This window comes from Acanthochromis polyacanthus, chromosome 21 (assembly GCF_021347895.1).
Source record: "Acanthochromis polyacanthus isolate Apoly-LR-REF ecotype Palm Island chromosome 21, KAUST_Apoly_ChrSc, whole genome shotgun sequence".
NCBI lineage: Eukaryota > Metazoa > Chordata > Actinopteri > Pomacentridae > Acanthochromis > Acanthochromis polyacanthus.
In genome coordinates, this window is record NC_067133.1 from 27161045 (window position 1) to 27178667 (window position 17623).

Here is a 17623-nt window from a genome sequence, read left to right on the forward strand (position 1 = left end):
TAAATTTAAGACTACATGGCAAATTGATGGCCACTTCCTTCTCCTTTCCTCCAGGTTGGGGTGAGCCATACCCTCAACAGAAAGACTCTTCATCATGGGGTGAGCCCACCGCTGCTCCGCCTGTGAAAGTAGACAATGGGACATCTGCCTGGGGGAAGCCTATGGACAGTAGCTCCAGTTGGGATGAACCCAGCAGGGATGGCCGTGAATCTGGATGGGGCGGCCAGCATAAGTCTGGTAGGTGAACACATGAACATTCAAAGAAAACTTCTGGAGAGTATGATATGTTTAAATGATGAGCAATCCGGGTGCAAGAGCTGCAGTTAATGATTGTTTTGTCTGGTGACTACTTTCTTAGATTGGATTTAGTTTCATTTCATGGAGGAGGGGAAAAAAGCAGAAAATATTTGCATCTAAAAAGCTGGAATCAGAGGATATAAACTTGATTTCCTAAATAATTCCTCCAACCAGTTAGCAGAATGGTTGATGATTAGCTTAATATTTGACAACTGAACGATTAATGGTTGCAGCTCTAGTCTGCACTGACTGTAACTTGGTAGGAAAGAGGGGAGTTTCCAGGTAGCAAGTGCATGATGTGATCAGTACAAGCTAGAAATGCATACTGTACCATATGCAGTCAGTTGTTCATACTCAGTTTTTATGCTTTTCTCTCCTCCCTTGATAGCTCCTGGTCCCAAGCCCATGGAGACATGGTGCGGTGAGGAGGTGTCCATGAGCAATAGCTGGGATCAAGAAGAGGAAGTGGAGATCGGCATGTGGAGCAACAGCCAACAGGACAACAGGTCCCATGACCAAAACACCTGGAGCTACAAGCATAAAGGCTCCAATAAGGTTTGTAATGCTAGTCTGTGCACATTTTAAATTCCTCAAAGAATATTAAAAGGTGAAGTCTGGAGACAGAATAGACACATGATTGTGAAATTCATTGTTTTTGTTCATAAGGTTAATTGTTAAAACTGCCAGCCCTGTTAATGTTGCTGTATTTGCTCTGCTATGTTTCAGATGAACAAACCAGTCAACAAACAGGACGAACCCTGGATGAAACCCTTCATCAACCAGTTCAACAGCATGAACTTTTCTGTAAGACCCATCTCTGGTTCACTTGAAAATTTAGCCTCTATAAATGGCTGTTCTGTTTTTAGTTGTAGTGGGTAATTTTCTTTCCATTTTAAAGCTGTGGCAGCATCAGATTTGACATTAGTGCTTGCTGCACTTCCTTCACTATTTAGTTTTTCAAACGTGTTCTCTTTTGATTGAAAAATGCAACGTTTGGGCTTGTCTGTCTCTATAATTTGATTTTGTTGTATTTCCTCATGCAGAGAGACTCTCCTGATGACTCCATGAAGACAGGAGCAGGGATGGTGCAGGACAAGCGCATGGACATGGGCAGTATGGGAGACTTCAATGGAGTAATGGGGAAGAACCCAGGGTCTCGACACCAGCTCCACAAGGAGTCTGCCATGGATCGCAGTCCTTACTATGACAAGGTATGTAGAAACATGAGTGGGGTGTGTAGTGGTGAAAGAAAATACTGCTTATAGAGGTTTGGTCAGTCTTGCTGGCATTACACTGATCATAAGGTAAGTGTGGAGTGGAAGCATTCTGGTGTTACCTGCATCATATGTCTGACTGGACAATGCTCTCTTGGCCCTGTGGTGCCTCACAGTGGTTGTTTTTGCACACTGCATTCAAATATGATAATAGCCCCTTTAAGACATACCATTGTGCAAGTGCGCCAGCGCATTTTCTTACATTTTTACATACTGTAGCGCAATTTTTTGGAGTATTCTTATTTGCTTTGCATTTGCTTTACATCAATATAACCCTTTATGTATAAGTTTTAATAATATATATTAACTTTTGTTTTAACTATGGCAATATATTGCTTAAAATTGCAATAAACTATAAAAAATGGAGATTTTTTTATCACATATATTTCAAAATACAGAAATGAAATAGCTGTATCCCTCAAATTTGTAAAAAACATTGCGCAATATCCCATTGTCTCGTTTATAAAGATTTTTGTTATGTGCACTTTATCGTGTATTTTTACAAACTCATCACTGCAAAGAAAAAGCGCTCTGAGACATGGTGAGTGTGTGAAATATTAGTGTAACTCCCCTGATTTTATATGAAAAAACAATGATTTATTTATTTCATCTGGTTTCAAATCTACCACCAATCAGAAATGAATATGCAATTGGTGCGCTGGACTTTATAGGTTTAAATAAAAAAGGGAGGTTTCATTTGACGCTTAGTGTTCTGTTTCTGTGTTGTATTTTTGGGCTGTCATATTTTAACTGAAAAAACAAATGAAATATGTGCTTAATTGCAATGACAATCAGTAGCTTTGCAAGAGAGTTGAGTAATTATGCAGTAACAATTAATTCCCTTTCATAGTTCTGTACACACTGCCAGGGTTTGTTTGGTTTTGCCGCTTTTCGTTCAGCACTAAATGCTGCTTGTCTAAATCCTTTGTTTTTACCGTTGAACTTTCACCCTCTGGTTTATTTTCCATCCTACGACCTTCTCCTTTTCCACTGCACCCACTTCCTTCTTGTTTCTTACTTCTCTCCTGCTCATTCATAAGCCTATTTCTGCTCTGTTTCACTTTCCTACACCACTCGCACTTAACTGTTACGTCCTCTGTTCCCACACTACTTTCTCTTTTCTCCTCATTCTACTTGCCTTCTGCAAAATTAACTCTTCTCTTTCCCTCTCTGTTGCTTCTTTGACTGCTGATGCGCTTCCTGTCCCTCTGTGCTTGCCGTCCATCTGCTGTGCACCTGGCCCTTGCTTCTGCAGCTTTCCCCCTCTGCTTATGATAATCCAGCTTCTGATGAACTGTCCTCCAATCAAAGCATGAGCCTTTCCCCTTCCAATTCTGCTCAGCCTATTCCCTGTTTCAACTCTGGGCCGTCTCCTTCTCACTCTAGTTCTGGGCCCACTCGGCAGGTGAGTGTGGAAGGACGAGGTTCTGCCATATACTTTCTAGAAACTAAGATCTGGGTTTTAACATTAAGAAGGTGATTAATCTGTATTTTGCTTGCAAGGTTTTTCCACTTTTTTGGCATTTAGTTTGAGTATGCCTTCCAAAAGGTTTATTCAGCAGCCTTTTTTCTCAACAACCATAACAGAGTTGATTCAGTTGGTTGTTGTCTTTTTGTTCCATGACATTAAGAATAACAAAAAAGTTTTTTTTAATGTTGCATTATCTGACAATTAATGTGTTTTTCTGTTTTTCCTTCTCAGAATGTAAACCCCATGTTGGGTGGCAGCAGTGTAGCACAGGGCCGTGGCGGCCCCCAGTCCCAGCCCCCTCCTCAACCCAATCTTCGTAACCAAGTGCCTCCACCCATCCTGTCCTCTCAGGTAGCACACACACCGATACATAAACCCGCATGTACCATCATATGTACTGCTTAGAAAAGAAGAGCATATAGGTATGAAAATCATCTTGCTTAGATGGTACAATGTTAAAAATACATACACTACCATTCAAAAGTTTGGAATCACCCAGAAAATTGCATATTTTCTGTGAATACTTGCGATTTTATTCATGTGCTAACATAACTGCACAAGGGTTTTTTTAATCATCAATGAGCCTTTCAACACCATTAGCTAACACAATGTAGCATTAGAACACAGGAGTGATGGTTGCTGGAAATGTTCCTCTGTACCCCTATGGAGATATTCCATTAAAAATCAGCTGTTTCCACCTGGAATAATCATTGACCACATTAACAATGTCTAAACTGTATTTCTGATTAATTCAATGTTCTCTCCATTGAAAAAAAATGGCTTTTCTTTCAAAAAATAAGGACATTTCTAAGTGACTAAGTTTCTAACTTTTGAACGGGAGTGTATGGCTACTGGCTCGACGTTTGATGCCAAGCTTGTGTGTGTTAAAGACAGAATTCAAAGAAAAACTTTCTTGACATTTGAAAGACTCAAACTCAAATCTTGTTTGTTTCCAGGTCTCTCCATCCCTGTTGAAGTACCCGGGAGGTAACGGAGGTCTGAGCCCTCTGCTTGGCCCACAGCAGGTGGCTGTACTCAGCCAACTCTCCCAGCTTAACCAGCTGTCGCAGCTCACTCAGCTCAGCCAGTTACAGGTAGAGTGACAGAGACATGGAAGCAGAATACATGTTATTTGTTAAAATACAGGATGGATTTAGATTTAAAGATTTTAAATTTGAGCCTGCATTGTTAAATTACATGATCCTTATATTGTATTACCTGTATTGTGTAGGTAACAAATGAAATGCTGGTATTTGCACTTTTTGACCTTATTTTCTGCCTGCAGCGTCTTATCCTTCAGCAACAGCAACAGCAACAACAGCAGAAGGCTCAAAGCCAGAGAGCCATGCCTGTGGGACGTCAGACTGAACAGGTGTGTGTCATAAAAGAATCTCTCTTAGGCTTCTTAATTACACTTCCAGTTTTAAAAGTTGTGAGATCATGGTTTCTCTCACCTCTCACCGTCTGTCCTTAGACACGTCCTATTGGTTCATCTCCGATGATGCAGCCGCCACGACACCTGGACCCCTCCCTTATGAAGCAGGCCCCACCCCTCAAACCATACCTGGACAACTACTTGTCCCACAATACCCCTGAGATGCAGAAGGATGCTGCTGCTCTCGGATCCTTCAGCAACTTCCCTTTAAGTATGTCAAAATTATCTTTGTTAATACTGCATATTTTGATGAATGTATCTTGTGCTCTTTAACAGGGCATCGCATGGTGTAATATGTATTTGAAATTGTGGTATTGTCTGAATTTCTTGTCTTTCTGTTTCCTCTCTTCCTCCATTTCTCTCATTAGGCTTGAACTCTAACCTGAATGTATCCCTGGACATGGGTGTTGGTGGTGGTAGTAGTGGTGGTGGAGCTATGAGCTACAAAGAGCCACCCCAGTCCAGACTGAAGAAACTTTGGGCTACTGACCCTCTAGAGCAGAACAGCAAATCTGGTACAGTAGAACCTCGTGATATTTGTGGCAATACATGCTGTAGCAAAAGTGAAATTTTAATGTTATAACGATGGATAGTAAATAATTAAAATGAAAAGGTTTATTAATATAATGTGATGTGTTTGTATGTCACAATAATGTGGAAAAATGTAACTTTTTAAATCATAATGTGATATTAATCCATTCTTCTTATTCTGGTGTGGTCGTGATATGCTGCCATACAAAATGGCCAGTAGTTTTAGGAAAGAGTGGTGAGTTTTAGTGTATGTGACTTTATCTTTGTCTCCCAAAGGTGCTATGTCGTCTGGGCTGCGTCTGGAGGACTCCCCCTTCTATGACTTCCTGTCTCCTGGCCCGTCTCCTCTGAGTCCTCCCGGCCAATCAATGGGCTCGGTGGGTGATGGCTGGCCTCCCCGTGCCAACTCCCCCCCACCCCATGCAAACACTGTCACCTGGCCCCCAGGTACGTCTGCCTTCTTCATGTACACCAAAATACTTTTCAGTTGCTTCTGGGGCTGAAACGATTTCGACTATTCCAATTGCTAAAATTCCTTAATTCAAAGTTCTTTGAATCAGTGCTTCGTTTGTTCCACTATATAGTAAACCCCAGGTCACTAACTGAGTCCAGAGCCAAACTTCAAACTATAAGGAGATTTTATTTTGATGGGATGCTTCTATTTTAACCGGCGCAGCTTTTCGAATGTTTACGGCTTTTATTAGATCGGAGAACTGAACTATGAAGACAGTTTAACATAGTCAAACTTTGTTTGTGTGAGTCGACAAAAACTAAAACCTCAGAGTTAACAGGTGTGAAGGTGGTTTTCAACTTTCTTTGTTGACTCAGACTTTCTGCTTCAAGCTTGTTCACACAAACAGGAGCGTTTAACGATCATTTGACTCATTTTCTGATGTTTTCTACAAAATTAACTGATTGCAAACAGGTTGTTTTAATGAAGCACAATGAAAGGCTGCGATTGGAAATTATGTAAGACAGGAATACTGGTAAAAAACAGTTAAATGTGTGGTAATGTATTTATTTTACCGGTTAATGCAGCTCATTATTGATAAGACAGCCGCTTAATAAAACCATTAAATTTCATATATTCAAACATGTACTGTATTAAAGTACATGTTAGTCTGACACGGTCTCATAATGAAGGAAATCACTTTTAATTTTTGGCCAAATCAAAGTGAAACCTAATGTTATTGATTGAATATTCTCTGTAATCAATACTAAAAAACAGATCAGTTTTCTTATTTGTGTTGTATCAGCTGCAGTAGCAGCAGTTTAAACAGACCAAACATAAAAACATCTGCATCACCAACTTATACATGTGGGGTTCCCATGGCGGTAGTTTTAGTTGGATTCCACTGTACTGTACTATACATGTACAATACACCTGTACTATACTATATATGTACATTACACCGCAGATGTCCGCCCGTGTTCCACCAGAACGGTTATTTCTGTTGCACAGTGCACTCACTTTGGCCTTTGATGCTGTAACGTGCATGCCAAGTGCAGAATCCAATTACTTGATTAATCGTTAGAATACTCGATTTCTAAAATAATCGATAGCTGCAGCCCTAGTTGCTTCCCTTGACAAACTGCTCATTGCTGTGTTTTGTGTGGGATTTTTTTTGTTGTTGCAGAGTTCCGGCCCGGGGAGCCTTGGAAAGGTTACCCCAACATTGACCCTGAGACTGACCCTTTTGTGACCCCCGGCAGTGTCATCAACAACCTCTCCATCAACACCGTCCGCGACACAGACCACCTCAGGGACAGGAACAACGGTAGGTCACACACATGGCAGAACAGAAGCGCACACCAGGTTTGTCAGCTGTTTTGTATCTGTGATTTGCTTTCCTAAGTAAAGATGTTCCACCTGAATACATGTAATAACAAATTTTCAACTGTCAAACACAGACTTGCATCAGTCCTAACATGAAAACATGAACACTAACCCTCCTTGTTGTCTTTCCCAGGGCCATCCTCATCACTGAACACCACGATGCCTTCTAACAGTGCCTGGTCATCCATTCGTGCCTCCAGCCACAGCGGTTCCCTCACCAGTACAGCACAAAGCACTTCAGGTACGTGTCCCTGTTTAAAACCATTGCAGTGAGGCCAAATGATGTGAATGAGCCTCTAGAGGAGAGAAAAAATGTTGAGCTAGCCCAGAGTAAAAAGAAATCAAGTGTATTGCAAAATATCAGAGAGGAAGTTTAAAGCAAAAGATGTTTGCCTGGCTTACTTATGTTCCTCTAACTTTTCCATTTTCTCTTAAAAAATCTATTCAACATTTGATTGAGATATGAACAGGAGGATGTAAACAGGTTTCATTTCTCTTCTCTTTGCAGCCAGACCCAGTGAGTCAAAGTGGTCTCCCAGCGGCGGTTCTGTGTCCAACTCCTCCCTAGCCCATGAGCTTTGGAAGGTCCCCCTGCCACCAAAGGCGGCTCCCTCCAGACCACCACCTGGCCTCACCAGCCAGAAGCCCAGCCCTGCCTCCTCCGGCTGGGATGGCTCTGCCCTGAGGCTGGGGGGCTGGGGCTCCACTGAGTCCAGATATACACCTGGTGAGAGAACAGGGAGACCGTTCAGTAATCTGTGCCGCTATTGATGTGGCATTTGTTACAGTTCTTGGTGTCACTTTTCTGTCGCTAAGTCTTGTGACACCAAAACTTTAAACAAGAAAAAAGGGCAATTTGTAGCAGCATTTTAACATTACAAAGATTCCTTACAATGATACGTCCAATGTGACCATTTTTGCCTGAAAATTGTGATGTGGAAAATGAGAGACCGCATTTAATAGACTTGTCTTTGGTTTACATAGATATAGGCAAGGTGAGTGAAATACTGAGTGTATTACAAGAATTTGTAATTTATTTAGGTGACAGTTGGCATACTTGTAATAGGTACTGTCAACAGCTTTTGCAGATTCTTAACATCTACATGGAAATTAACCCTTTAAGCTTCAGTCAATTCCAGCCGTTTTCAGTACAAAAAAATCGCTAATATTCTATTTTTAAATAAAAAAAATTACGAAAAATACGGGGAATATTGGACGGGCATCGCGAGGTGCATTTCCTTGAAAATGACCGATTCGTGGATTTTATACCGACTTCAGGACATGTTTTGGACAAAACAGTTTACTGGCTTGTGTCATCTGGATGTAAAAGGTTGGATTATGGCCATTTTTTGTGGAATCTTTTTTTTTGTGTGTAATAATGAACCCGGAAATGTGAGTCGCGGTGTGTGCGTTGAAGCCGTGTATAGAGAACGGATGGATGAATATTCGTTTTTGTCGGACAAATGTGTTTTTCTCACCCGCTGTAGTAATCGCATCTGAAAGTGGTTTATACCGGCGGATTCATGAGAATCTAAGCTTTCCATCGGCGTATAGTGTTTGTATAATCGTGTTTGCAGCCGTCAGACATTCTTGAAATTCCTATGCAAATTAGTAGGTGTACCGCCGGCGGTACACTGAAGGTTAAGGGGTTAAAAATGTTGAAATAATATTGTAAATATCCTGTTACTATTATGTATACTGCGTTAAGTGAAGTTATTACTTATGTCTTCATATAGTTACTTTGACACACACACTGCAGCACTTCTTTTTGGATTTCTCCAGTTTTCTCCACTAGTTATCACTTTAATACTCGTTTATTTTACCTGAAACTCTTCCTGTCTTAGCTGATGATTGTTCCTCGCTGTGTTGGCAGGTTCCAGTTGGGGTGACAGCAGCAGCTCAGGGAGAACCCAATGGCTTGTTCTGAAAAATCTCACACCTCAGGTACTTGAATTTGCAAAAATGTAATGTTTTACTTGTGCATTTTTGTCTTTTTATTTAGAACAAAAACAACAATTTGAAGAAATGTTTGTGACTGATAGTTGCCGGCTTTTTTTTTTTTTTTAAACGCACTCTGTTTGTCTGCTGTCTCTGTTTGTGTTTGTGTGGGCATTGGTCTCCCAGATTGACGGCTCTACACTGAGGACTCTGTGCATGCAGCACGGCCCTCTGATCACATTCCACCTCAACCTGCCGCATGGTAACGCTGTGGTGTGCTACAGCTCCAAGGATGAGGCTGCAAAGGCCCAGAAGAGCCTGCACATGTAAGTAAACGTTACACAAACATATACACGCTCCACCTTCCCTTTTTAAGTCAGATCTAATCAAACTGACTTACAATTAAGCCAGGGTCATTATGGGATATTGACTGGCCTGTCATACAAGATTATGGCATCAGTACTGAGTCATTTCTGCTCTCTCTGAAGCTGGTGGTATCATTATTTACTTTTCATCAGCTAATTTCAGTGTCGGCTGTCTCCTGCACACATAATGGTTGGATACATAAATGGAAGTTCCATTTTACAGATTGGCCATGTGTTCTTGATTTATGACACACCTAATGTGTTTACATGCACTTACATAAGCGGTACAGTCTGCTCTCTGCCATAGGCTCATTTCTAAAATGCCATGTAAACAAGATCATGATTAGTTAATGCAGAAGATTAAACAAACCTCAGGAATTATATTTGTGTCAGTAAAATCAATCAAAACCTACAAAATGTCAAACAAAATCAAAAATAAAACTTCTAGGTGCCCAGATAGCTCAGCTGGCTGAGTGGGCGAACCATTAATAGGGGTGTTTCCTGTCTCTTTCCACGGTCCCATATCATAAAAAAGGCCAGAAAAAAAACCCAAAGCTTCTTCCTTTTAAACTATTTTTGCAGGTGTTTGATAGAAAAGACTCTTGCCTGCAGAGAAACATTGCCGACTGTCCTACAGAAAGCAGCTCAGGCCTGTCCAAAACATTGCGAGATTTATAAATAGGTAAAATAGGTTTCCCAAGGGGTCTGGAAAGTTGCTAAATTTAGTGACAGAGTTGCTCATTTTGCCGGCAAGTTGGCCAGAGCAACATCTGGATCACTGAGCTGCCGCTCAAAGCCACTTAAGCCAATCGGGAAGCTCTCCTGAAAATTATCTGCTCATGCAAGAGGTCTGTCTCTGCACTGCAAACAAAAAGTAGGGTAGCGCAAACAAGAGAGATGGCAGCGTAACCACGGCAACGCCCCAGGGAGGGCAAAAGTCTGACCAGTGAGAAAGAAACACAGGAGACTGTAAACAAAAGGACATATCCCGAAAGTAAAAGGTCAGGTAACAGTTGGGATAGTTACGCAAATATTTGTTTACAAGTCATAAATTGCACTTTTGATGTGGGTTTTTTTTTTGTTCTGGAGTGAGTGTTATTCTCTTCCAAAGTTTTATTTTTGCACTTATTTTGTTTGATATTCAAGAACTTCAACCAACATATTAATCCAGATTTATTTAACTTATTCCATTCAAACTTAATTTGTGATTTCTTGGCCATGAGAGCAGCAGCAAAGAAGGAAAATTAACACTATGACAACAGTCAGTTTCCAATAATTACTACAAACCTGATTCCTGAAGTCAGACTCATACAAGCTGTATGGTGGGATGTATAGAAGAATTAATAGAGCTGGTTTTAGTCAGTCAGTACGTAAATGTGTTAATTGTGGAGGATGTTTGGCAGCAGCAACCACACACTCACACTCTCTCACCTGGTGCATCCCTACAGGTGTGTTTTGGGGAACACTACTATTCTGGCTGAGTTTGCCAGCGAGGAGGAAATCAACCGTTTCTTTGCACAAGGGCAGTCATTGGCCACTCCCTCCTCTGGCTGGCAGGCCATCGGCTCTTCTCAGAGCAGAATGGATCAGTCTCACCCCTTTCCCAGCCGCGCTCCTGAAGCTAGCCAGTGGAACAGCAGCGATCTCCACAGCTCCTCCCTCTGGGGCGGGCCCAACTATTCCAGTAGCCTGTGGGGGAGCCCCAGTGGCACCGAGGCAGGGAGGATCAGCAGCCCCTCTCCAATCAGCTCCTTCCTCCCGGTAGATCACCTGACGGGCAGCGGGGACTCCATGTGAACCGCCTGCCAATCACACAGGCTGGGGGAAGGGTCAGTAGAGAATTATCAATAATCAGCAGAAGAAAATGGTAAAAAAAACAAAACAAAAAAAACAAGTAGTTATAAACGCTATGGCACTAGTTGGACTCTTTCTCACTTACAAGATATTCAACAATACGGGGTCTCCCCTGTGGAAAACAAGTTACGTTTCTCTCTCTGCACATATGTCCACTTTGTTTTAGCCCAAAAACATATCAGTCGGAATACTTGAATCATGCAGGCCAATTCTATAATGTGAACGGATGGATATTTGCTTCCAGGTAGTGCTCTTTCAGACCGAAAAAAAGCTTCAATCGAGCTCATTATTATATATATTTTTTTGTTTCATTCGTCATGTTTATTTGAATTCCAATTCTTTTTATTTTTACCGTTTTCTTTTTGTTTTATTTTCTTTCTTTTTTTTGCATTTGTTTGCTGACAATGTTGGAGTATGAGCTTTTTTAACTTTGCACTGAATGTGGTTTTTTCTCAGTATATATAATCTGCAATATAGAGGGAGCAGCCAGTTTTTCCAGTGTAGCTGTTTACTCATTGAGGTCCTTACCGTATGTGTGTATGCGTGTGCATGCGCACGTGTGTGTGGAAGTACTTTGTGTGTGTGTGTGTGTGTGTGTGTGTGTGTGTGTGTGTGTGTGTGTGTGTGTGTGTGTGTGTGTGTGTGTGTGTGTGAGTTGTGAATGAGTACGTGTGCGCTCCTCTCTGCCTTGGCACGCCTACCTTACTGCGTTGTCGTGGAGTTCAAGATCAACAGATAGTTAAAGAATAAAACCTGACTTAGGATGATTATCTGGTGATAGTAAAAGTGACATTTAAAAGTATTGCACCAATTTTGTTTTAAAACTAAAGAACGTTGAGCTCTGCAGTGCAAAGGACTGTAGCCGCAGCTGGGACTAGCAAGCCCCGCTCACCCTAATATAGGTGGCGGAGCCTATCTAGCAAGCCCCCCGTCAGCCCCCTAGTGGGCAGGTGGGGGGAACAGCACTTTCAGAATAGGCTTTCAATGTTTTGGAGGTGCCACACTGCAACCTCTTGTTTACAAGACTTAGGAGGCGGAACGTGTGTTCATTCTTCATTTTAAAGAGAAGATGGAAATAAAACGGAAAATGCACAAAAAAATATAAAAATGTTAAAAAAAATGCACTAAAAAATTTATAAAAACAAACAGAAAAACAAAAAATGTAAACTCTTATTGAGGATGAAGACGATGCTTTGTAACTCTGGGAATTCGGATCAGTGTTTTTGGCCATGGCGTTGGTTATTTGAACTATTCCTCTTTGTCTGCTAAATAACCAGCAATGGTTCTCAGGAAATCAAGCCAGTTTTCCTCCCCTTGTAGTTGAATTAAAAAAAAAAAAACTACTACTCCTTGTAGGAAAGGAAAATCCAATTTCTAGCACTGAAAACTATGTATAGGTCTGTAAGTTGTTTTTTTTCTCTGCCAAATAACTGCTTTAAGCTGGAGAAGCTCAACACACTGCTTTCAATATGCTGTCTTTTGAGGGAGGGGAGGGCCTGATGTGGGGGGGTGGAGGACAGGCTCCCTCTCTCCTCCTCTTCCTCCACTCCTCCACTCCACTGATGTAAAAATCAAACGTGGTTGAGTGTTATCGTGTGAGTGTGTGTGGAAAATGTTGTCTCGTCAGACTTATAAACCAAGAGAAAGGCAAATCTGTATCTATGCATACTGTAGCCTCTCACATTCACATGGCCTACTGAGAGGCGTTTTTCTTTCTTCTTCCCGTGTCTCACAAAATGTTTTAAATGTCTCATTAAGTACAACAAATATTACTTGCTTTTTTCTCTTTTTTTTTTTTTAATCGCTCTCATTGCCACAAATGGTGTTTTGACAAAAAAAAAGAAAAAAGGAAAGAACTTTAAAATCGTGTTTTGGTTGAAGATTATATTTTAACAGTGCAAAAGTCGTCCACATTTCATTGCCTTGATCCTAATTGTGTCCGAAGATGCAACAACAAGTCAAGTGGCTTCTACCTGTTTACAAATAGAATATGATTGTATTGTTGTACTGTTTTTTTCTTCTTTTTTCTTTTTTTCTCCTTTGGGTCGGGGGGGTACTCATCTGAAGTTTCTGACATGTGTGTGTGTGTGTGTGTGTGTGTGTGTGTGTGTGCCGGCGGATGTGAGTTCTACCGCTGTGGTTGTGTGTGTGAGAACGGCGCGAATGTAAATCCACCACTGGTGTGTTTTGTCGATAAAAATACAAGCGTGAATAATAGTTACCTTATTCTACCAGTGATTGTTTAGTTCCTATGATGCACAATTTTTCGGGGAATAACAAACGCTTCAGAGAGTGCGAGAAGTCAGCATTAGCGAAGCCATGGACCTTAATTTCTTTTCTTCATCGTGTAATTATTCTGCCTGTTGTGAGTGTGTTTGCGCACGTTTTTCCCCCTCCGATATAGGGTTTTTATTTCAGAAGTACTAGAAGCTTTAGTTGTGTTTTTAGCCGTGATTATTTAACAACTTCAAAGCATATGTAGTGAGACAGAACCTTGAGTATTAGCCAGACTTGACTGTGGTGTGTGCCAGTATTGAACTGCTCTCTACCAAATAATTCAATCATACAAAAGATTAGTTTACTTAATTCCAGATCTCTTTGCTTAAACTATATATATATATCTTATTTGTTTTTGTCGTGTTGAACAATTTGTTATCAAGTGGAACATCTGAACCGTGTTTTTGTCATTTATTTTTGAGTTAACTTAATTTGACAAATTGAACTGAGGAGCCTTGGATTTTGCACTAGCCGTGGATTCTTGGAGGAAAGGCCGAGCAAGAGAAAGGCAAAGCCGAGACGGTCGGACAGACGGTGGGCATAGTTTGGATTTTCGGGTCTGTTTGAGGGAGAAGATGCGCCTGTGAGAGTATTGTGACAGGGTAAAGTTTGTGTGTGTGTCTGTTTTCAACTGAAGTGAAAGGTGTGTGTGTGTGTGTGTTTGCTTGCGTGTGTGTGTGTGTGTGTGTGTGTGTGCTGTGACCAGAGAAGATGGTGCTTTGTTGGCCTTAGTGAAGGGAGCGAGAGAAGAAGGAGGGGCGGCCTCCTCTCCAGGTTTACCTCTCCCTGTTCGCTGGGCCGGCCGGTCGGAGCGGCGACTTCGCCACGGCGCCCGAACCGAGCCAGAATGTAGCTGAAACGGTTTTTAAAGTATAAAAGCGGAGCCTCGATCTGCCTTCTCTGGCACCTGGAAACCACCGCATGACAGAAATCAAGAAGAAAAATTCAACTACTGTTCTGATGGCGCCTGGTTGTCATGGTGATCATTGGCGGCTGTTGCCGTAGAGATGCTCGTGTCTTGAGCTTGACTGAAAAGAGGCGAGGCTTCTTGTAGGCCCGTTGTGACTCAGGCAAGGGGGATGTGGCTTGTGATTGGCTGGTTCTTCCTGGCTTTTCAGGGACTCGGGGTTACACTTGCCTCCTCGCTGGCTTATCCAGGATCAGCTCTCCCTCCTGACTCCTAAAGCTTAACTACAGGAGAGGAGACGCAAAACTGACAAGAGGTCTGGGGCAAGTGCACTCTACAATGTCTATATTCCCTTTTACTGCTCATTGAAATTACTTTACACTTTGTTCATTCTGATTTTGGCAGTGTTAACTCTCCTCACGCTGTGATGTGGGAGCTGTTTTGTCCCTTCTCAGTATCCTTACCTTAACCATTACTGGGACAGGAACAGACTCCAGATCGGCTGCTCGGGAGGCAGCACTGCTCTGCTGTTAGAGAAGGGACAAGCAATGTCTGTAAAATGCCTCTCATTAATGTTGATGTTATTGTTTTGGTTCCCGGCTTAATTCTCGCTCTGTGTCATCCAGTCTGCTGTCGGCGTGTCCGTGTGCGTGTTGGAAAACCCAGTCTGTGTATGTTGGAACACATTATCATGCCAAATCGAGGAGGGAGGGTGAGAGGGAAGGAAAGGGATTGATACTTTTTTTTTCTGTTTTGTAGTTGTGTATGTGTGCATATATGTATTTTAAAAAGCTGGACAATGTTAAATGCTTGAAGAAAAATGTCATTTGCAAAAGGATGATGTGAGGAAAACCTTTTCAGTGAGTGAAAACCACCATGAGCAATGTACAATCCCCAGGGCTGCCAAGCAGCTTCCCGACAGGGCCAGACGAGGGGAGGATGAGAGTTAGGAGAGGAGGGAAGCTGGCTGGTGATACTCTACTACTTTTTAATATTTAAGAAAAAATAATGTGACTCTTTGTGTTTCTCTTGACTTAACTATCCTGTGAGTAAAATGCTATATCATAACACACAACCAACGGCTCCTACGGTCGATCAAAAAAGCGCTAAGGCTATTTTTTTGACAGAAAAAAACTAAAAAAAATACACAAAAAAAAAAACAACAAAAGAAAAAAACACAAAAACTGTGAGAATCTGCTGTCTTTTTTGTCATTTTACATTTAGTATGAACACACACACAAACAAACCCTGAAAAGCTTTAGTCTAACCAGCACAAAGATGTGGGTGGGTTTACTGGGTGGGTTTACTGGGTGGGTGGGCACAGTACAGAGGGTTAGGGGTGGGGGTCGCTCAGAGAGACTATGCAGTGGAGTGTTGAACCCAGGCTTCCATGTCCACCTTGGTTTATTATTTTCTTTTTCTTCTATTTTTTGCTTTCTTTAAATAAATAAATAAATAAGAAAAAAAATAATCCCAAAAAAAAATTAAAAACAGCTGAGATGGGATTCCCAATAATGTTCCTCAAACATGTCGTGCCATCGTTGAATCGTACTTCTAGTACTACTATTACTAATAATAAATAATAAAACTGAAAAAAAACCTTTATTACCTAGCAACCGTCGGGCCAGTTGTAGCAGGAGAGGAGGGCAGGTTAAGATTTGCAAAAGTCCGTTTGTTTCTTTTCACAGCTCGTCTCCTGCTCGATAAGCCGAGCGGAGAGAGGCCGGTGAAACTGCAAATTTTACACAACTACAATGTTTTTTATAGAGATTCTATCAATCCACAGTGTGTAGTTGGATCACCTGTAAACCTATTATGCACATCGCTTTGGGAGACTGTTGAAACTATATATCATAAATATATATATATATATATGAGAATATAAGCATACAGTGTCTATAATCATTGAGAGGGAGTCTTCCTCTCTTACAAACAAAACAGGAAGTACCTTTTTATTTTCAAATGTCTTCCTCGGGTCATCAAAGGATTTTATCTTAAACTTCGGTGGAATCTGCACTTTTTGAAGGACAATCTTTATTTGTATGGGTATAAAAATTGACAAAAACGAAGTCGCCTGATATTACAAGGTATAGAAAACCAACTCCAGTGTGCTCTAATAATGAATGTCTCCTCTGATGCTGTCTATTTGTTTGGTTTCATTTAATCTTTTTATTCTCCTTCCTTTGTTGCTTGGTTTGTTCTGTATTTTTTTTTCTCTTATTTTTCTGGATTTTAGTGCTCTTAAGAGCATCTGTACTAAGGTGTAGAGTAGTAGGTAGTAGGTCTTCTGTTGGCTGTACTCGTATACTGATTACTGTTTGTAACCCTCTGGCTCCTGCAGCCAGCATACAAAGCTGTATAACTTGGGTACAACCCTCAATAAAAGACTAACAATGACAGCAGTCGCCCCCCGAGACTTCATTTCTCTGTTGGTAAAATGTCTCCAGACAAGATAACCGCTGTAATGTTTGCAGATTTGAAAACTCTAATCCTCCTTGTTCAAGTTTTTAGTTTTGTTTGCAAGAAAACCTTGAATTGTCTGCTTAACATATTACAATGTTTTGTTTCTGAAATTCAGCTTTCCTTTGTATGTGGTGTAGCACGGGTAGGTCTGTTATCAGTTTTATTTGCATACTACTTTTTTTATTTGCAACTAAAAAAAAAAAAGTTTGGGGTCACCCAGACTATTTCATGTTTTCCATGAAAACTCACGCTTTTATTCTTGTGCTAGCATAACTGCACAAGGGTTTTCTAACCATCAATTAGCTAACACAATGTAGCATTAGAACACAGGAGTGATGGTTGCTGGAAATGTTCCTCTGTACCCCTATGGAGATATTCATTAAAAATCAGCAGCTAGAATAGTCATTTACCACATTAGCAATGTCTAGACTGTATTTCTGATTAATTTGATGTTATCTTGATTTTTTTAAAAAATGCTTTTCTTTCAAAAAATAAGGACATTTCTAAGAGACCCTAAACTTTGGGACAATTGTGAATGTAAAACTTTACAGAACTGAAATGATTCCACTCCTGTGCAATATCACATTACATTGGTTTTTAAATTCTATTACCACACAGTAATTCGAAGTAGAACAGTATGTTTTTGTCAAAAATGTTGTCTAAAATATAGTTGAGATCTACTGTATTAAAAATACAGGCCACACAGCAGAGATTTTATGCAACAAAAATTCAGGTTCAAATCTGTTTTAACCAGTATCTTTTTTTATGCGTTTTTATTGATGGACTCAGTCCTGCACAGAGGATACCAGTGTTGGACAAATTTGATCAAATCTAAACCTTCTGTTACTCCTCTTTATTTTAATAATTACATATTTGCTGGATGGATGTGCTGCTTTTCTTTTTACAGTGCTTTAACCCTCCTATTATCTTTGGGGTCACTATGACCCCATTCAGTGTTTAATGTCCCTAAATAA

The 17623-nt window shown here is 40.9% G+C and overlaps 2 protein-coding genes across 4 annotated transcripts in view; one reads left to right on the plus strand and one right to left on the minus strand.

Annotated features, from left to right (window-relative positions):
* The window catches only part of LOC110961068 (trinucleotide repeat containing adaptor 6A), a 71927-nt gene extending 55342 nt beyond the window's left edge, over nt 1–16585 (plus strand). For 2 of the 3 annotated variants that reach the window (XM_051941462.1, XM_022208532.2), the window contains exons 11-27: nt 55–237; nt 686–852; nt 1024–1101; nt 1341–1508; nt 2827–2976; nt 3274–3393; nt 3999–4136; nt 4328–4414; nt 4517–4688; nt 4846–4992; nt 5285–5455; nt 6646–6786; nt 6979–7086; nt 7354–7572; nt 8719–8789; nt 8970–9109; nt 10597–16585. In XM_051941462.1, the coding sequence (XP_051797422.1) occupies nt 55–237; nt 686–852; nt 1024–1101; nt 1341–1508; nt 2827–2976; nt 3274–3393; nt 3999–4136; nt 4328–4414; nt 4517–4688; nt 4846–4992; nt 5285–5455; nt 6646–6786; nt 6979–7086; nt 7354–7572; nt 8719–8789; nt 8970–9109; nt 10597–10945 (2609 nt within the window). In that variant the 3' untranslated portion in view covers nt 10946–16585. The remainder of the gene's footprint in view (nt 1–54; nt 238–685; nt 853–1023; nt 1102–1340; nt 1509–2826; nt 2977–3273; nt 3394–3998; nt 4137–4327; nt 4415–4516; nt 4689–4845; nt 4993–5284; nt 5456–6645; nt 6787–6978; nt 7087–7353; nt 7573–8718; nt 8790–8969; nt 9110–10596) is intronic. The other variant, XM_022208533.2, reaches the window with a different exon arrangement.
* The window catches only part of ndufab1b (NADH:ubiquinone oxidoreductase subunit AB1b), a 144076-nt gene that overhangs the window by 120114 nt on the left and 6339 nt on the right, over nt 1–17623 (minus strand). The window lies entirely within an intron of this gene.